The sequence below is a fragment of the Phyllobates terribilis genome, unplaced genomic scaffold, assembly GCF_046119375.1.
Source record: "Phyllobates terribilis strain yellow unplaced genomic scaffold, ASM4611937v1 Scaffold_3__8_contigs__length_932513732, whole genome shotgun sequence".
In the NCBI taxonomy this organism is placed as follows: Eukaryota; Metazoa; Chordata; class Amphibia; order Anura; family Dendrobatidae; genus Phyllobates; species Phyllobates terribilis.
Window position 1 is genome coordinate 289,108,996 of NW_027362763.1, and position 21,041 is coordinate 289,130,036.

Genomic DNA, 21,041 nt, shown 5'->3' on the forward strand with positions numbered 1-21,041 from the left:
GCCTGAGAGAAGCTGCCGCCTATGGTGGCCCTGAGTAACGGTTCCCCCAGGATTCCAAAGAATTCATGAAACCCGTCTCGCCCTATCTGAACCTAGCGGCGTGTGTGTAACATACACTGTACCACAGAACAAAAGACGGCAAAGCACCACCCATGCTAAAACCGAACGGCAATTGCTCCAATGCTCTGATACCCTAATGAGGCGACACTCTATATATGCCACAAATTCCTGACACCATTATTTATCTTGGGGACTCTACTGACACCATTCTTCTAAACCTGTCTGGGTACTCGGATGATACTAGTAATTGGGAGGGGCATGCTATAATGGGGTGTGGTTGGCATCTCAGGTCTCCTTGCCAATAATTCTTAAAAGTAACTCTAAAAGTAGGCAAGCAGGTCTTATGTGGTCCCTTCTAATTGCATTATTAAAAAGTGCCCATAATGAACCATATTATATAGCATGACTGGATGATGCGGGTTCAGCCACGTGGGGCTTCTTTATGAGGCCGGATAAACCCCCTGTACAAGAAGTACCCCATAAACCACAGCTCTCATTGTAACTTGCACTGACTAGGAGCGAGGTGGCCGGTTGCTATGGGTAACGGCACCCATTCTTGCCCGGACTCATTTCCAAACAGGCTGAGCGGCAGCGGTGCAGGGAGGAAGCCCCACACCTGAGTGCACAGGTCCCGCCCTGCAGAGCACACCCACCGCCGGCTCCTGGGGACTCCGGCAGAGCAGGGCCAGCAGCCGGTATGTGACCACCTTTCACCCTCCGGTATGTGTAGGTGTGCGTCGTGGACGTGGAGCTCCCGTATCCCGGAGCAGTGCAGCCGCTGTACCCAGCACCGGGCTCAGTCACCATAGTGCTCCGGCATCAGTGGGCAGTCAGCGATTTCTGGACAGCACTGATGATGGGGCTGGATGTACCGGCACTGATTGCTGGGCTGTAGGTTAATCGGGATCGCGCCATCATAGTGTGTCACTACCAGGTAAGTCCTCAGTGTATTCATGTCTCGCTGCAAATCACCTCCCTCTCCCCATTGAAACACTCATACATGCTGCTGCCGGGATCCATTATTTGGTGGCTGTTGTCAGTCGCTGTCGTCTTGATCCATAGCGGTCACCTTTAGGTGCCCATGTACACTAGTAGGTAGTTGTCAGTTGAACAAGCCCCCCCACGAGCCCCTATGGACAGTATTGTAAGCGCTCTCCATGGGGAGAGGGGTATAAGTGACTATCAGACAACTCTGGGGACCATTTATATCTCTGTTCCAGCTATTCCTTTAACCCTCCCTTTCCATATTCCCACATACACCTTCTTATGGCAGTGGCTGATCTGGGAGCACAAAAAGATTGGGCCTGTTCAAGTCCAACATGTCTGATGTCCCACCTCAGGTGAAAATATACAACCCCCATCATTCACAGTCTCTCAGACATAATCTTGGGGGACTTGCCTACATGAGATCAATTACATGCTGCAGATTTTTGTGCGCATCAAAAACGCTGCGGAAAAATCCGCAGCATGGGCATAGAACTTGCAGATTCTCATTGGGGACCATGGGGGGCGGATTAACAAGCGTTTTACAAGCGTTTACGCTGCGGAAATTCCGCAGTATATACCCTTGTAAAACGCTACGTGGGCACTTAGCCTTATGGTTTGTTAAATCCAAATTCTGCCTCCTTACACCTGGTGATTTAAAACCGTGTCCTATCATCATCCATATTTTCTAGAAGAATATTTTGCTTGTGATCAAGACTCGCTTCATTATCACAAAGTGTGAACAGAACCTAAAATATCCCATGGCGGCTCCTGAACGACAGATGCTGCTACCACACAGTCTACTGCAAATGTATGACATTATGAAATAATCCTGAATGTAGCAAAGCTAAATGAGACTGTGTGTAAGTGGACACCATGACTGCTGCATGTGTAGGCGGAGTACTTCTACAGGTGCTGATTTCACCATTATAAAATGTGCAAATCCTTTCCTATAGGTCTGCTCCACGAATACAAGAGTAGAGATGTAGCTTTAAGGAGTAGGGGGAGCTGGAGACCCTTGGAAGCAGGTAGTAAGGTGGATGAACATGCAGAGAAGTCATTAATCAGGGCTTTGGTTTCCACAGTAGCTGTAGAGAGAGAGATGTGCTAACAGCTATGGGGCCATGGTATGAAATGCGTTGGAGTCTCTGCTTGTTCTCATCATAGGAAATTCCAGAACTGAAGGAAGTCAAAACAACCTCCATTGTCTTAAGGGTTAGGGTTCTTACAGATGTCTGAGCACGGGCTGCAATACATAGATTGGCTGTGGGTCTCCCGTCCGAGTGTTTGCCCCCTTCCTGATTTCTTATGCTTTTGCATGTTTGTCACACTTAAACATTTAAGATCACAAAACAAATTTAAATATAAGACAAAGATAACAAACGTAATGCCGTTTTTACATTAAGGTCTTTATTAGTAATGTCAGATGGGCGACATTACACTGATTAAATTATACCTTGATTGATGAAATCCATCCTGTGGTTCTTGTGTAATCTTTCCTTTTAGTTTGGAGATAATGATATGCTCATGCTCTGAGAGCGCCCCCCACAGGCCGCCCATCTGGTGCTCTGCTTACATATTCATCTGTATGCTCTTATCACAGCTCACTGTGCCTTCACTGACCTGACTCCTATTTTACATAATGCATTTAGTAGTGTGGGGCTTGGTAAAATAGGAGGCAGGTCAGTGAAGGCACAGCGAGCTCTCATAAGAGCTTATAGATGAATATGTAAGCAGAGCACCATTAAGAGCGCCCCCCACAGGCCGCCCCAGAGCATGAGCATTTCATTTTCTCTAAACTGGAAGTAAAGATTACACAAGAACCACAGGACGGATTTCATCAGCCAAGGTATCATTTTAATAAGTGTAATGTCGCCCACCTGACAGTATATGTAGTTTACTGAGCACAATCCTGCTGACAGGTGTGCTTTAAGGGAAAAAAAAAATCCAAACTTACAGGGACCTATGTAAAAAAAAAAAAAAAAAGTGATTGCCGCCCTTCCCTCTTAAAACATAAATTAACTGTGGTTTATCTTTGGGACGCTGCATTCAATTTCCCTAGCCACACACAGGCCTGATTACTGCCACACCTGTTCTCAATCGAGAAATCACTTAAATAGGACATGCCTGACAAACTGAAGTAGACCAAAAGATCCTCAAAATCTAAACATCATGCTGTGATCCAAAGAAATTCAGGAACAAATGAAAAACAAAGTAATTGAGATCAGTCTGGAAAAGATTATAAAGCCATTTCTAAAGCTTTGGGACTCCAGCGAACCACAGTGAGAGCAATTATCCACTAATGGTGAAAACATGGAACAGTGATGATCCTTCCCAGGAGTGGCCAGCTGAGCAAAATTACCCCAAGAGCACAGCGACAATTCATCCAAGAGGTCACAAAAGACCCCACAACAGCATCCAAACTACTGCAGGCCTCAGTTAAGGTCAATGTTCATGACTCCACCATAATGCCATGGCTCCACTATCAGTATTCGGTCAGTATTTTTGCTCAGGAGTGGGAGCCAAAACCAGATGAGGAACAATCAGAGAAAAGATATAATAGAAACAAGTGAACCAATTCTGCATTTATCATCCACTCCTGGTTATGTCTCCCATTCCTGAGAAGAAATACTGACCAAATACTGATAGTGGGGCCGTGGCCTAAGAAAGAGACTGAGAAAAAATAGCATGCATGGTAGAGTTCTAAATGAAAACCACTGCTGAGCAAAAAGAAAATGAAGGCTTGCCTCAGTTTTGCCAGAAAACATCTTGATGATCACTAAGACTTTGGGGAGAATACTCTATGGACTGACGAGACAAAAGTTTAACTTTTTGGAAGGTGTATGTCCCATTACATCTAGCATAGAAGTAACACAGCATTTCAGAAAAGGAACATCATACCAACAGTAAAATATGCTGGTGGTATTGTGATGGTCTGGGGCTGTTTTGCTGCTTCAGGACCTGAAAGATTTACTGTGGTAAATGGAACCATGAATTTGCTGTATACCAAAAAATCCTGAAGGAGAATGTACGGCCATCTGCTTGTGACCTCAAGCTGAAGCACACTTGGGTTATGCAGCAGGGCAGTGATCCAAAACACACCAGCAAGTCCATCTCTGACTGGCTTAAGAAAAACAAAATTAAGACTTTGGAGAGGCCTAGTCAAAGTCCTGACTTAAAGCCGATTGAGATGCTGTGGCATTACCTTTAAAAAGGTGGTTCGTGCTCGGAAACCTTCCAATGTGGCTGAATTACAACAATTTTGCAAAGAAGAGTTGTACAAAATTCCTCCAGATCGTTGTAAAAGACTCATTGCCAGTTATCGCAAACACTTGGTTGCAGTTTTTGCTGCTAAGGGCGGCCCAACCAGTTATTAGGTTTAGGGGGTAATCACGTTTTCACACAGGGCCCTCCCTGTAGGTTTGGATTTGTTTTTCCCTTAATAATAAAGACCTTCATTTAAAAACTGCATTTTGTGTTTACTTGTGTTATTTTTGTTTAATATTTATATTTGTTTTGTGATCTGAAACATTTAATTGTGACAAACATGCAAAAGAATAAGAAATCAGGAAGGGGCAAACACTTTTTCGCACCACTGTATATCTATCTATAAGGATTTTACTCTGAGGTTGTGAGACCCGTGGTCAGTCCATGCTTGAACATCTGCATTGAGCCCTTAGACCACCGTGGAGTTTAAACATAAGGCCATGATCACACGTTCAGTATTTGGTCAGTATTTTACATCAGTATTTGTAGCCAAAACCAAGAGCGGGTAAAAAAAAGTGGTGACTTGTTTCTATTATACTTTTCCTCTGATTGTCCCACTCCTGATTTTGGCTTACAAATACTGAGGTAAAATACTGACTAAATCCTCAACGTGTGAACTTGGCTTTAAGGCTAAATTCAGACGTCTGTATATTAACCCCTTTAAAGCCCAAGACGTATTAATACGTATCTGTGCCCTGGGTTTTAAGAGCCCGATACGTATTAGTACGTCTTTGCGATCGCGTGCGCACACAGGCAGTGCGGCCGCGATCGCCGCCGGGTGTCAGCGGATTGTCACAGCTGACACCCGCTGCTATGTGCAGGGAGTGGTCCCGCACCGATCCCAGCACATTAACCCCCGCAATGCTGCGATCGAAGTCGATCGCAGCATTGCGGTGGCAAGGGGAGGTGATCGAAATACTCACCACCGCTGTCTGCCGCGGCTTCCCGGATGTTGCCATGACGACCCGATGTCGCCATGACTACATCCGGGTCATCAGACAGCAGGAAGATATTTTGGTCATGCGCAGTGCATGGCCAAACTATCTTCTCCCTGCGCAGCCCTGACAGCCTGCATAGCACAGGGATGGTGCTCCATTCCTGTGCTATGCAGGCGATCAGAATAAAAAAGTGCAAGTCCCATAGTGGGACAAAGTATAAAAGTAAAAAAAAGTGTCAAAGTGGAAAAATTTTTTTGCAAAACTATAAAATAAAAAAATCCACCAAAAATAAAAATATAATGTACCCATCAATAAATATTATGAAAAAAAAAAAGTACACGTTTGGTATTGCCACGTCCTGAACGACTTGACCTATAAAATTGTCCCACTAGTTAACCCCTTCAGTGAACACAGTAAAAAAATAAAATAAAAAACTAAGCTAAAAACAATGCTTTATCATCATACCGCCAAACAAAAAATGGAATAACACACGATCAAAAAGACTAATATAAATAAAAATGGTACCGCTGAAAACGTCATCTAGTCCCTCAAAAAACAAGCCGCCATACAGCTCCATCAGCCGAAAAATAAAAGTTATATCTCTCAGAATAAAGCGATGCAAAAAAATATTTTTTTTCTATAAAATTGCTTTTATGTAAAAGCGCCAAAACATAGAAAAACAATATAAGTGTGGTACCGCTGTAAATGTACTGACCCGAAGAATAATTTATCAATTTTACCACATGCGGAACGGAATAAAAAATTTAAAAAAAAGCAATTCCTGAATTGTTGGTTTTTGTTTATACTGCCTCCCAAAAATCGGAATAGAAAGCGATCAAAAAATGTCACGTGCCTGAAAATGGCACCAATAAAAACGTCAACTCATCCTGCAAAAAACAAGCCGTCACATGACTGTCGGCCAAAATATGGAAAAATTGTAGCTCTCAAAATATGGCGATGCAAAAACTAGATTTTACAAAAAAAATGCGTCTTTTAGTGTGTGACAGCTGTCAGTCATAAAAACCCCATATGATTCTGGTATCTCTGTAGTCGTACCGACCCGAAGAATAAAGCCGTCTAATCACTCATACTGCATGAGGAACGGCGTAAAAAATAAACTCTTGGGTTGGGGTTGGGGGTTGGGCTAGGGTTAGGGTTGGGATTTTTTTCAAAATTAAAAAAAAAACATGATATGGCAACTAGTGTTGAGCGCAAGTGCTCGCTACTTGAGTTTGCATCGGGTGTTCGGGTATGCATTGAGTATTGCGGGTGCTGGAGTCTCCGCCCCATATGCCTCGCGGCCAAAGAAATCTCGCGGGGATTGCATGCCATGCACGAGCGATCTCTGTATTTCTTTGGGGTGTCTAATAACCGTGAAACATGCGGACGGGGACTCAAGCATGTCACTCGAGCACCCGTGATACATGGTGCATACCTGAGTACCCGATGCAAACTCAAGTAGTGAGCACTTGCGCTCAAGACTAATGACAACTTATTCATTATGATGACCTAATGTTATCAAATTCTGTGTCGTACCTCTACGTTCAAAATGTTCACTATACCCCTTGATAAAATCGTTGAGGGGTCTAGTTTCCAAAATGGTGTCACTTGTGGGGGGGTTTCCACTGTTTAGGCACATCAGGGGCTCCCCAAATGCAACATGGCGTCCGCTAATTATTCAAGCAAATTTTACATTCAAAAAGTCAAATGGTGCTCCTTCCCTTCCAAACCCTGCCATGCGCCCAAACAGTGGTTTTTCCGCACATATGGGTATCTGCGTGCCCAGGGGAAATTGCACAACAAATTTTGGGGTCCATTTTTTCCTGTTACCCCTGCGAAAATAAAAAAAAATTGGGTCTAAAGGAACATTTTTGTGAAAAAAGTTAAATGTTAATTTTTTTCTTCCACATTACAAAAATTCCTGTGAAGCATCTGAAGGGTTAATAAAGTTCTTGAATGTGGTTTTGAGCACCTTGAGGGGTGCAGTTTTTAGAATTGTGACTTTTGGGTATTTTCTGTCATAAAGACCCCCCAAAGTGACTTCAAATGTGATGTGGTCCCTAAAAAAAATGGTTTTGTAAATTTTGTTGGAGAATGAGAAATCGCTGGTCAACTTTTAACCCTTATAGCTCCCTAATAAAAAAAAATGTTCGTTCCAAAATTGTGCTGATGTGAAGTAGATATGTTGGAAATGTTATTTATTAACTATTTGGTGTGACATATCTCTTTGATTTAAGGGCATAAAAATTTAATTTTTGAAAATTGTAAAATTTTCAAAATTTTTGCCAAATTTCCGGTTTTTTCACAAATAAACACAAGTGATATCGAAGAAATTTTACCACAATCATGAAGTACAATATGTCACGAAAAAAAAAACAGTCTCAGAATCAGGGGAATCCGTTGAAGCGTTCCAGAGTAATTACCCCATAAAGTGACAGTGTTCAGAATTGTAAAAATTGGCCTGGTCATTAACGTGCAAACCACCTTGGGTTGTAAAGGGGTTAAATCTGACTACAAAATAAGATTAGTGGACCAACTGACTTAAACTCAAGTTCCTCATGATATAAGACTGCTCAGTTTGGGTCAAGAGACCCCTGGTCAGTCCTGAAGTCACAGTCCGTACTGTCTGATAGACTGATAAACGGACGTCTGAATGAGGTCTTAGTGTTTATTCTCTTTTTCTCATATTTCAGAATTGAACCTGGAGGATATAAGCTATGGTTACTGCTGGTCTGTAATAGTAGACCACTCCCAATGACATGTCTAAGTGCACACATGGACAGATACTGTACAATTTAATGAAAACTGTTGCTCCTTGCTGGATCTCCCTCAGGATATTATCATCTGATGGCAGGAGAGGCTGCTGGGAGATCGGCAATGTGCAGGAAGAGCTTCTGGTGTGGTACAGTTGCCTTAGCATTGCTGATGTCGGACGTGTCTCCTGCCATCAAGCTCGCCCCTTCCAGCCACAACCAGTTCTTGTTTTTTCATCTGTGCCTCCATTTATTTTATACATGGTGAGTTTTTTGTTTTGGTGCTGTAACACAGGTACTTTTGATGCAGCGACACAGAAACACAGAGCAGCCAATATGGGGCTAATAAACAGGGGAAGTTTATAATAACAGGGTAAATCTCCACGCAGGGAGTATCGGGGGAAAATATGGGGGGGGGGAACAAGTCAAAGTCTATCACTGACAGTTCACAGTTTAACTGGATGTAGCAGAGTCAAACCGGTTATACTCAATAGTTTTTTTTTCACTTTGCTGACTCTCGCTCCTCACAAGGCAGTCGCCAGCTGATGCCGGTGTTGATTTTTCAGGCGTCCCCGCCCAAACAATGCTCTGTCTTCTGGCGGCAGCGGGCGGTCTCTGGTTTTACCCGCTGAGCCCCTAGGCCATAACACTGCACCTCACGTGCCCGGCTCCACCGACCCTACGCCTCTTCTCTAGTCGGCCTGACTCCTCCGGTCCACTGCACTCGGCTCTTGCTCCCAGTCCTGGAGCCAGGAGCCTGGACCCTCACACTGCTCTGCTGAGCAGGACCCAGCTCCGCTTTCCCGCGCAAAACGTACTCATCTCTTCCTCTCTCCAGTCACACCAGGGGTTCCCCTGTCACCTGACCTCCCAGCTCTCTCTCTCGACACACCCCCTGCTTCCCTGTCACATGACTCCTCTGCTTGCAGTCTGTCTTCCCCCTGCAACACGAGGTACGGCCCGGCAGTTCCGGATCACTTGCCCTGAAAGCACTCACACCCCGGTCTTCCCCTTACAGTGCCTCTGCTTATTGTGTCATATAATATGCTAAAAGCTTTGTGCAGGAAAAATTGCGGGGTAGCATGGCAAACTAACAATTCCATAAGCGGGGATTGTTTTTGTTTTGTCTCTTTGGGAGGAGGGGGAGGGGGTGTTGATGATGATGATTTTTTTTTTTTTTTTTTAATGGCATTCACTGCATGGTAAAAATAAGTTGTTTTTTTTTACTCTGTGAGTCAGTACAATAATCACAATACCAGATTTTATTTTTTTTGTGTTTTACAACTTTCAAAAAAATCACTAAGGCTGTCATTACACTTTGTGTTTTTGCTGCTTTTATTGTGCAAATTAAAAGCTGCTTTTGACAGTACCAGCAAAAGCTATGAGATTTCAGAAATCTCATGCACACACTTGTTTTTTCTGACTGAATTGAAAAACAGCTGCTTTTTTGAAAACTTCAACATGTCAATTCTTTCAGTGTTTTTTCGTCCATAAAATCGGAGGAAGTGCAAAAATGCAGCAAAAAATGTTGCCACAGCTTTTACATTGTTTTTAGTAAAAAAAAAACAACAACATAGGTACAGTAGTATATGAAACCCATTTATTTTTGTGATTTACACCCCCTAAGTTTAAACCACAATGTGTTGGTCTCCTCACATGAGGGTGTTAGTATTAATATAGTTTAATGAAATGAGTGATATGTGTGAAAGTAAAGAGAGCCCGACTGGATCAATGCCCTACCAATGTCTGAAACTAAACATTGCCTGACCTACTCAATGCCTTGCCCATTTCTTAGGTAAACTATGCCCAAACAATTCAACTCCCCCCACTGTTTGTTTGTTTGTTGTTGCTTTTTTGTTTTTTTTACATTTGTGTATTTTTTATGAACTTTTTTGTTATTTTTTCTGACATAAAAAAACTTTTCCACTAAATAATTTGATCAAATTGCCCTTTTTTTCCCCAGAAGTGCTTTATGGCTTCACATAGGGCTTGTGACGCGCCCCCTGGGCCAGTGTTGTTTGGGGGATACCCGGAGCCGGATCAGATGGGGGTTGTAGTCTCCGAGTGGCGGTGACCCGGTCCGTGCCCAGGGTGTCAAGCTCAGTGTGTGGCAGTCCTACAGATGTTGCTGGATGTTCTTTAGTGTCAACTACGCCACCCGTTGATTTGCGGTCAATACGGCCGCCGCTGCAGCAGGGTCCGCTGAGGCTGGTGGTGTGTGTGCAGCTTCTGATAGTATAACCCCCAACGGGAGGGGTATAGCCTCAGGGGGTCAGTTGTGGAGGATGGTGGTTGTGAAGGTGCAGGATGAATCAGCAAGAAGACTGAGTCGGGCTGTGCAGTTCAGGGTCTTTACTTACTGCTGTTATTCTGGTCACTCCGGCCTTGAGCGACCACCCGAGCCGTGCTGCGTCCACCAGGTCCTGGACTCGGCCAACCCCCAAGTAATTCTGGAGCGTGGTCCTGAGCTCCTGTCTGACTTTCCCTCTCTTCTGGCCGTTCTCACCAGGGATCCACCTATGTCCGGCTCCCTCGGGTCTCTTGGTGGGTACACCCCTTCTGGGTTCCCTGACCCTATACTTGGTCTGCCTTCCTGGTGGATTTGGTGAGGGTCGTGGCAGATCCTGCCCACGACCTCCGGTCTCTGGCTAAGGTGTGCTTTTCTCTCTGCCAGCTTGGGATCCGGTACCCTAGGTGCCAACCCTTCACCCTGTTGCTTGTATTCTGGGGTCTTGGGGTTCCTTCTCCTTCTCTCTGGGTCCTTCTGACTCCTCTCTCTCTCTCTCTTGGCCTTGGAGCTGGGCCCAGCCGGAACCACAACTCCCTGTCAGCCCTTCTGGCTGAGCTTCTCTGCTCTGCTCCTCAGGTTACACTCTGACAGACTGACTCACTCTACAAAGACCCTGTCCTAAGATGGTGCCCACCTTATATACTCCCTCTATGTGTGAGCTCAGGTGACCAGCACCCAATGAGCTCCTAGCTTTACCCAGGCTGCTCCCCCTATCTGCCCCTACACTACTGGGATGTTCCACCCCCCTCCCACTCCAGCCAGGAACAGACACTGTCGTACCTGCACATTTCTCTAGTGGGAGTACCATCGGTCTGTTCCCCGGAAATGGGATGTGTGTAGTGCATGCAGCTAACTGAGCTCAGTTCCACACTCCATCCTTACCCGGGAGTGGAATATCACACCTCTGGGTTGAGGTGCAATACCCCTGTAGCAGCCGAATCCTCAGGGTGCTACATTCCCCCCTGGTAAATCACAGCACGTCCTCGGGCTGTAAGATAACAAAACATCAAAACATACAATTTTTTTTTTTTCATAAACATCAACATATAAAACATCATATATATTATCAGCTATCAAACTTTTCATATAAAACTCTTCATTGGAAACATTCTTGTTCCTCCGGCCATGGTGCAACTTGTGACCGGGTAAAGTGCGACAGTCTCTTGAAGAAAAATGGTTTTCCCATAAAACCAGTAGGGGGCGCTTTAGGAAGCGCAACTATATACAAAGGGGATATGGCCGCTCTCAGTCCTCGGCCAGGTATTAGGAACTAGGGACACACGGGTATCAGTTCACACTTTGTCCCAACGGGGAACATATTTTAAATAAGTAACAGTTCTTGGTACCCCGACGGGCAACTTTATACAGTCTCTCTCTACCGTACTTCAACGACGGCGTCCTCCTGCTTTTTCTTTGGATTTAGACCCGTCCGGGTCCTCCTGCTCCTCCTCACACCGCAGCTCCTCCTCCGTCAGGCGATGTACATGGAGGGCGTAGGGTCCTTTGGCACACTTGTGCCGGCTGAAGGTGACCTCGTCCCCTACATACAGGTCACGACTTCTGTGTCCCTCCGGCAGATGGCTTTCTACGTCTCTGCGGGTCACAAAGACGTCGCCGGGGGTATGATGGTCTCTAATGAAGCCCCACCCATGCTGCATGTTGAATTTTATCACAGTCCCGGTGGAAGGGGGACCATGAGCTGCACGGGGATTCCTCCTGGTCCGGCTCTTCTGCTCCGCGCTTCTTATCTGCATCTGCTGTTCCCGGACCCGCCTCTCTCTCCGCTCCCTCTCGAAGACCTCGAGCTGCTGGCGGCAGCACTCTGCACGCTCCGCTGCGGCCGCCCGAGTCTCCTGAGTGAACCCCATGAGGTCTTCTCCAGTGGGGTCCCACTCAAACTGTGCCTCCTCCAGCGGGGGCGAGGTCCTCTTTACGGGCTTCGGAGCCGGAATCAGGGGCTCGCACATGGGCCTTGCCTTTTGGAGTTCCAGCTGAATATACTCCTGGGGCCATATGAAGGGCTGCCCATCCGGGCACGTATGCTGGGCGAATAGATCTTCACCCAGGTGCGGCACTCTAGATGTTGAGGGCGCGTTGATGGTAGCGGCGCCCGGGTTAACCAGGCCTTGCGACCAGGCCTGGGGCACCTTAAAGGCAAAGGGCACCGTAAGAACGGCGGCGCCCTGGGTTATTCGGCCCTGCGACCAGGCCGGTGGCTCCGCGGAGGTAGGGGGCGCTGTTGGAATTGCGGCGCCCGGGTGTACTAGGCCTCGCGACCAGGCCGGTGGTATTTCCTGCTTGGCCACGCTCGAGGTCGAGGCGTGTGACGTCACAGGGGTCGCGGCCGCGGTTTCCGGTTGAGGCCTAGTCGGCGGCGGTGACGATGCAGCGACGGGCACGGCAGGGGGAACTTCGGGCTCTGCGACGGGGAGCTGGGGCAGGCACGCGGTTTCCCGGCTCGGGGTAGAGACGTCCCCTTTACCTGCCTCCAGTTGTCCAGCTCCCTTCTCGGCGCCGTCTCCGGCCTTCAGTCCTCCTGCACCATCCTCAGAGGCGGTCTGTCTCCTCGTCTCGGGTGGCGTGCTCCGCTGACGGGTTTCGGTCTGCTGGGCCATCTCTCGGCTCCACTCCGCCAACGTCTCTCGCTGTACCCGGGCCATCCTCCGTGCGAGGCCCTCCAGCGCAGTCTGTGCACACTCCCGGTCTCGGGGGAGCTGTGCCAGGACCTCCACTAGGCCTAGTGGGGTTGTGGCTTGTAGCAGGCTCCTGACCACTGGGTCGGTGCTGCCTGACTCTCTCTCCATCTCCGGGTAGGCTCTCTCTGGACTCCTCTCCAGACTTCTTGTCTCCGGGTGCGCTCTCTCCAGACTGCTCCAGGCGACACCCATCTTCGTTCTCTTGTTCTGTCTCCGCCCACATTTAGGGTGGTCCCGGGGCAACTTTGTGATTGTCAGTTCCAGGGGCAGTTCTCTTACGCTGATGGACACTTCCAGCATCACAGTCTCTGTTGGTGGGCGCGGTTTCCGCTTTTGGCGCCATTCTTCGACCTGGCCCACGATGGGAGGTGGCCTCTTGCCACCCTCTGGCACGCCCATAATGGCGTCCGCTCTTCCAAGGCGGGAAATCTTTGGAAATGGCGGGAATCGTCTCCCAGTGGCGGGAAACTCCATGGATGGCGGGAAAAAGCTGCAAATGGCGGACAACCGGCGGGAAACGACCTGTGATGGGGACCCTCCGGAACCGGCGGGAGACTTCTTTTTAAGGTAACGGTGAACTTTTCTTCAGGCACGCAGTACCCGGTTGTTGCGGGCACGTTATCCTGCCGACTACGCCAAAGTTGACGCGCCCCCTGGGCCAGTGTTGTTTGGGGGATACCCGGAGCCGGATCAGATGGGGGTTGTAGTCTCCGAGTGGCGGTGACCCGGTCCGTGCCCAGGGTGTCAAGCTCAGTGTGTGGCAGTCCTACAGATGTTGCTGGATGTTCTTTAGTGTCGACTACGCCACCCGTTGATTTGCGGTCAATACGGCCGCCGCTGCAGCAGGGTCCGCTGAGGCTGGTGGTGTGTGTGCAGCTTCTGATAGTATAACCCCCAACGGGAGGGGTATAGCCTCAGGGGGTCAGTTGTGGAGGATGGTGGTTGTGAAGGTGCAGGATGAATCAGCAAGAAGACTGAGTCGGGCTGTGCAGTTCAGGGTCTTTACTTACTGCTGTTATTCTGGTCACTCCGGCCTTGAGCGACCACCCGAGCCGTGCTGCGTCCACCAGGTCCTGGACTCGGCCAACCCCCAAGTAATTCTGGAGCGTGGTCCTGAGCTCCTGTCTGACTTTCCCTCTCTTCTGGCCGTTCTCACCAGGGATCCACCTATGTCCGGCTCCCTCGGGTCTCTTGGTGGGTACACCCCTTCTGGGTTCCCTGACCCTATACTTGGTCTGCCTTCCTGGTGGATTTGGTGAGGGTCGTGGCAGATCCTGCCCACGACCTCCGGTCTCTGGCTAAGGTGTGCTTTTCTCTCTGCCAGCTTGGGATCCGGTACCCTAGGTGCCAACCCTTCACCCTGTTGCTTGTATTCTGGGGTCTTGGGGTTCCTTCTCCTTCTCTCTGGGTCCTTCTGACTCCTCTCTCTCTCTCTTGGCCTTGGAGCTGGGCCCAGCCGAAACCACAACTCCCTGTCAGCCCTTCTGGCTGAGCTTCTCTGCTCTGCTCCTCAGGTTACACTCTGACAGACTGACTCACTCTACAAAGACCCTGTCCTAAGATGGTGCCCACCTTATATACTCCCTCTATGTGTGAGCTCAGGTGACCAGCACCCAATGAGCTCCTAGCTTTACCCAGGCTGCTCCCCCTATCTGCCCCTACACTACTGGGATGTTCCACCCCCCTCCCACTCCAGCCAGGAACAGACACTGTCGTACCTGCACATTTCTCTAGTGGGAGTACCATCGGTCTGTTCCCCGGAAATGGGATGTGTGTAGTGCATGCAGCTAACTGAGCTCAGTTCCACACTCCATCCTTACCCGGGAGTGGAATATCACACCTCTGGGTTGAGGTGCAATACCCCTGTAGCAGCCGAATCCTCAGGGTGCTACACTTGCATTTGTGGCTCTGTGCCTTGCATTGTCCATACTTGCATGGTGGAAGCAAAGCTGAACTCTGGGATCCTGAAAAATGCAGCAAAAAGTGCTGCTGAGAGATCAGGTTATGGCTGCAGAAAAAAAGCAACATGTGAACAAAGGGTTATCCCTTTTCAACTTTTTTTTTTTTGTTGTTTTACAAATTTGTTCTTGTTATAAAAAATATCAAAATCAGATGGTACTGACCAGCACACTGTCTTCGCTGCTCCAATGATTATGTACAGACTGTCGTGGTGATATGTCTACAGCACTGCAGCCATCACTGAAATTAGTGTAATTCGTAGTTCTGCTGCCCATATAGATAATGCAAGATTAAAAGTTGGCTTCTGTCAATGCATTCTGAGACCCATAACTTTTTTTTTTTTTTTTAATCAGTTGAAAATTCTTTTTTTTTTTATTTGTACCATTTTTCAGGTATACACCTTTTTGGTCACTTTTTTTTTTTTATTACCATGTTGAGGAGGTGAGCTACCACTTTGTGAAGTGAGGTCAGCACCTGAGCCCTTTGCGTTAATCCCCTACAACTTCCAACTCAGATATACCTCAGATGTTGGGAAGGGGTGCGTTGTTTGGCTAGAGACTCAAGTACCCCTCCATATCATGTGTGTTTCGTGTGGTGTGAAGTTTAACGTTACTTACTGATATTTGAATAAAGCTTCCTGGAACGCAAATCTGTAAAACTGGTTTGGTGACAAATTGTTCAGACTGCACAGTATTTCCAAACTAGTGGGATTTTTTGTGTAGGTTTTTATGTAGGATCCTCCCTTTTTAATTTGTTCATTTACCCTGAACAAGGAATGGTCTAAGCCTCACCGAAGATTAGATGCAAGTAAGTCAATAAGTATACAGTGGTGTGAAAAAGTGTTTGCCCCCTTCCTGATTTCTTATTCTTTTGCATGTTTGTCACACATAAATGTTTCAGATCACAAAACAAATGTAAATATTAGACAAAGTTAACACAATCACTTTTTCACACAGGGCCCTGTAGGTTTCTTTCTTTTTCCCTTAATAATAAAGACCTGCATTTTGTGGTTACTTGTGTTATCTTTGTCTAATATTTAAATTAGTTTTGTGATCTGAAACATCTAATTGTGACAAACTTGCAAAAGAATAAGAAATCTGGAAGGGGGCAAACACTTTTTCACACCAATGTATGTACAACTCCGGATTGCCATGTGAATTTTTTTTTTTTTTTTTGGTCTTGCACAATAAATGTTCTTATTTTGATCCTATTTGTCTTTAGTAGTTGTTGAGTTGACTTACAGAGGACCTGTCACCTAGTTATGTATCCAGTTTAGTTTTTGTTCTTATTTTATTCATACTGTTCCTCTATGTATTTACATTTTTTTTTTTTGGTTTTGAATCCACTGTGCGCTTCCATAAGTTTGTCCTTTTTATCTAGTGCTAATTTTTATGGAGGCATGACTCATAGGGTGATAATGCAGAGCAGCCTAAAGACACATCCCCAGAAAATCCTTGGGGCCACGTTCCTTTGGTAATGAGCATAAGGCGATGTGCCCACGTAGCGTTTTTATAGCGTTTTTACGGCTGCGAAAACGCTTGTAAAACAGTCTGCCATGCAAAGCAATGTGAATTCGGATGTGCTGATTTGCACGCCGAATTTGCATTGCGTTGCAAAACGCAGCATGACCATTTCTACCGCGATTACGCTGCAAATTTGCAGCCATTGAGGAACATTGAAATGCCGCAAACCCCGCTGGTATATGTGGATTTGCTGCGTTTCAATTAAAGTCAATGGCCGCGAATTTGCAGCGTAATCGCGGTGCGTGTGGTACCCGGGATGAAGAGGAGACTACAACTCCTCTTCATCCCGGCTACCACGCGGTGAAAAAAGAAATAAAAAAGTTAAAAATAAACAAAACCTGTATATTCACCTCTTCGGTGGCCCCCGGTCTGCTCCCGCCCACGTCCTCTCTCCTTGGCGCCCCGCGGTGTACTGTCAGGACCTGCGGTGACCTCATTTAGTCACCTGATGGTCACGCGACCGCTGACGTCGGCGGTCAGGTGATGGTCGCGTGACCATCAGCTGACTAAATGACGTCACCGCAGGTCCTGACAGTACACTGCGGGACGCCGAAGAGAGACTATCACAGGATCGCCGCCGGGAGCAGACTGGAGGAGACCGGAGAGGTGAGTATACAAGTTTTTTTTTTTTTTTAATGCTTTTTTTTTTTTTTTTTTTTTTTTACTATAGATGCTGCATTTAAAGCATCAGTTGTTCACACATTATAAATCCATGCCGGTTGCATGGATTTATATTGTGTGACCAACTTGTCAAGCACTTTTCCAAGTGATGCTCAAAATCACTTGGAAAACTGCTTGAAAAAACACATGCAACAACGCTGAAAAATCTCTTCTCTCTGGCAGAAAAAACGCATGTAAATCTGCATGCGTTTTTTTCTGCCAGAGAGAGGCAAAAACGCTCTGCATCAAATCTGCTACGTGGGCACATAGCCTAAAAATCAGCACTAAATAAAAATCTAATATCTCTGAACCATATAGTGGATTTAAAAAAATGGAATACTAACGGGAGTAGCTGTATATAATAGTTAAAATGGGTCATTTTGCTTTTATGTGATGACAGGTCCTCTTTAACTATATGTTCCTGGAGGGATCTGTTACTGGTGTTTAGTTGTCATTTGGTGGATTTTAAGGAGACATAATGCTTGTAAACTTGAAACAAATAGATTTCCTTTTTATCCTCCTCATTTATGGCTTATTTTGTTGGATAAGAAAAGTGATAATGTTTTCTATATGTTGAATAAGAAGTCATGCACATGACCATATTTTAACTATTGTGTACGAAGCTGTAGTAAGGCTGTCATATAGGCTTATGAGACCTCTCCTTTAGCCCTGTTCTCCTTAAAAGTCTAAAAGAAAATCACAGTTAACCCTTTGGGATGCTTATTCTTCCCTAGAAAGCTTGATCTTATACATTTTAGGGGCCATAGGTTTAAACCACGACTTGTCCCAGAACATACAGATTAGTCATTCATTCCATGCCATTGTGTGTATATTCAGGTGCACTCACAACATCCGACTATTCCCAGTCCTGTTCTATTGTGTACATGCCCTTGAGAATTGATAGGTTGTCTTTTTCTCTTTGGTGTTTTTTTTTTTTTTTTTTTTAGCCTCACTGATCCTTATTACAACGTCATTGGAAAAGTGCAGGACCAGTGATTACTGCAAACATAATTATCATGGGAAGGGACAAACAACTGAAGTCCCACGTCTGTGCAACAGATTCAGTGACCAAAATTTTACAATTTGTGAATTTAATAAAAGGAGAAAAAGCTAGTCAATCTCTGATCTCACAACTGAACAACACTTCACAACTTACTTTGCTACCAATTAATAAAAAGGGGGGAAAAAAAACCTTACTGGCTATAGATGTGTGTAGGCTCTGACACTCCCCTGATGGACCATTAGATTACTGACATCTGATCGTGTTTCACATAGTACAGCCAGGAATGCCATCAAACCTGTCTCTGAACAGTGAGCCGTAGGGGGTAGGCACTGTGATTTTCAGCTTTTATTCTGAGAGCCATTGACATATTTTTCATTAAAGGGGGGTGTTCTGTCTTTTAACTCTATTAACCCTGAGAGCTAATTTAAAATAACAAAATCATTAACTCCTCTCCCCCCACCACTACTCCAGCATTCACTTTCCACTGCACCCGATCAGTCAAGTCCTTGTTGACAGTGCTGCCAGAGACAATCGCTGAGCTCATTGGTCATGCCATGATAGGTGGCACAAGACTACCGGGACCAGTGATCGGCTGCAGCACATGCGGTCGACAACACTGCTACAGCCCTGTCAACAGACACCAGCAGGGAGAAGCGGAGAGGCAGCACTGGCCCAGTAGTCGGTAAGGTAGATGATATTTTTAAGATTATCAAACCTGTTGGGCTTTTTGATGTTTTAAGTTGGAACATTTCTTTGTTTGTTGGCCTTTGTGCATGTGTGGGTTGGGAGGGATGTGAGGGTATGTGAGGAGCTTTATGAATCTTTCCTGAGGATATTATTGAAAACTTCTCATTTTTCCAGCAGGAGGAAGATCCCACATTTTTGCCACGTATAATGACCTAGTTTTCCACCTTTCTGTGACAGACAACGCATCTGGCCAAGGCACAATGAAGGGACATGAGCTGCCACCCACAGACTGGCAGAGTCTTGAACCCAGCTGTATATTGATCTTACTAATAACCGGAAAAGTAATCATGAACATATTTATATTTTGGGCAAGACACGGTAATGTGAGCGCCAGCTTGATGGGCCACTGCTGCATCTCTCTTGCCATTGTTGATTTTGTGCTGCTGTGTGCTATCTCTGCCATCCACTGCTTCCAGGATTTTACCATTTTGGGCTTCAGGATCACCAATTACCACATCTGTCTGCTTACACAGATTATATCTCATACTTATGGCATCCTGCATTTGCCATTTTTCTTGGCTTCTGGACTGGATTACTACATGACCATTGTCAAGTCTGTACATATCCCATATTGCTCTGGACTTCTCTATACAGCTTGTGTTCTTCTTTTGTGGACTGCAGCTTTTGCCTATGTTCTTCTGTCTCCTCTTGTATCTCCAGAGTTGGACACAGGACAGTCTACATATCAGTGCAATTTTTACATTAGTAGCCAAGGTTTTTACTTATCCATTTATTTAGTCTGTAGCATTTTCATGGCGTTTGCTTTCTGCTATTCAGAAATATTGACTTTTCTAAAGTCATTGAAAGTTATGTCCTACAGCAACAATACTGTGGTCCTATTTTCATTCCCACCTGGAAATGGTTGGCCTGTCCAAGGAGGCAAACATCTCGTGGCCACCCTTTCGTTTTCCTTTCTGGGTATTTGGGCACCATTTGTTGTTTTTCAAGTAATCATACTGGTATTGTGTGCACATATCCCAGGATACATGGATATGAATGTCGCTTGGTTGTATTTTATGAACAGTTTCCTAATAGGAGTGTGCATAGGACTTAAATATCCTGACCTGCAACCGACAGAAAATACTTTTTCCAGCGACCCATTTATTGGCTGGAAATACTGTGTTCTGCCTTTTATGGATGCTGAACATGACAAAAGGGAGTCTCTTCTGAGTGAGTTACCACCCTCAGTTATGATAATTTGACTATTTTATCTTAAGGTAAACTACTCAGGTTGCGTAGAATAAAGATTCTATTTGTACAATAGTGTACTTGGTCTTCCTTTTGTCTTTACACAGGGCCATATTTACACCTCATACTGTCCTAAAGAACTAAAGTTTAAAGCAGGGCTGTGGAGTCAGTCGGTATAAAGTGGACCAACTCCGACTCCTAAAATATATAATAAATTGGGTACAGTAGTTCAATGCAGACTGTGCTGAATATTTTTTCATAGGAATTTGGGAAAGTTATAAAATGTCCTATAAATGGCTGTTCTGTTCCTGATCTAAGGCTACATTCACACACAGCTTTTTTGCTGCTTTTTTTTGAGGATACGTTTTTCAGCTGCAAAAGCAGATCAGGTTTTTAAAAAACCGCATCACCTGAAAGGTTTTTGAGCTCATAGATGTTTTCAATAGCAAAAGCAGATTAGAAAAACGCCGCACAAACTGACATGCTCATTCTTTGTGAGGATCCGTTTTTGAGCCCAAAAACGGATCCTCACAAAACGATGTGTCTGAATGTCATCTCTTGAAACCCATTGACTTTGCTGGGATGCCCAGAGTCGCTGCATTTTACTGCAAAAAAACGGATCCGCAAAAACGCTGTGTGTGAATCATGGCCGTAGCCAGCAAGGGGCAGGGGGGGCAGTTGCCCCCCCCCCTATAAGCAGGGGCACGCACCTATCAAAACTCACTTGTATGCTGCAGTGCTCCCGTCCTGCATCGGCTCCAGACTGCAGGGGGCAATCTCCCCTCCTCTGTCCTGTCTTCTGCCCTCTTCACCAGAGAGAGGAGGGGGAGGGGTGCCTGCCCTGCACAGGATCCGATTCCTGGGCCCCGGGCTGGAGAAAGTGAAAGTACTACTGCTCATCTCTGTCACAGGAAGGTAACTAATGCTAATATTGTAGGTGATTATTATGTGCTCTCTGTACAATGTGTGAACT

At 45.9% G+C, this 21,041-nt stretch overlaps 1 protein-coding gene across 3 annotated transcripts; it reads left to right on the forward strand.

Moving 5' to 3' along the window:
* The first annotated feature begins 573 nt into the window (after window positions 1-573).
* On the forward strand, window positions 574-20,143 carry GPR160 (G protein-coupled receptor 160). 3 transcript variants are annotated; one of them, XM_073673082.1, is made up of 2 exons: window positions 574-755; window positions 18,995-20,143. In XM_073673082.1, the coding sequence occupies exon 2, from the start codon at window positions 19,081-19,083 to the stop codon at window positions 20,080-20,082; it is 1,002 nt and encodes a 333-aa protein (XP_073529183.1). In that variant the 5' UTR covers window positions 574-755; window positions 18,995-19,080; the 3' UTR covers window positions 20,083-20,143. The 3 variants fall into 3 exon arrangements, with proteins under 3 accessions (XP_073529183.1, XP_073529182.1, XP_073529181.1); XM_073673081.1 differs by having other exon boundaries at window positions 576-994; window positions 18,998-20,143; XM_073673080.1 differs by having other exon boundaries at window positions 579-994.
* Window positions 20,144-21,041: the final 898 nt, after the last annotated feature.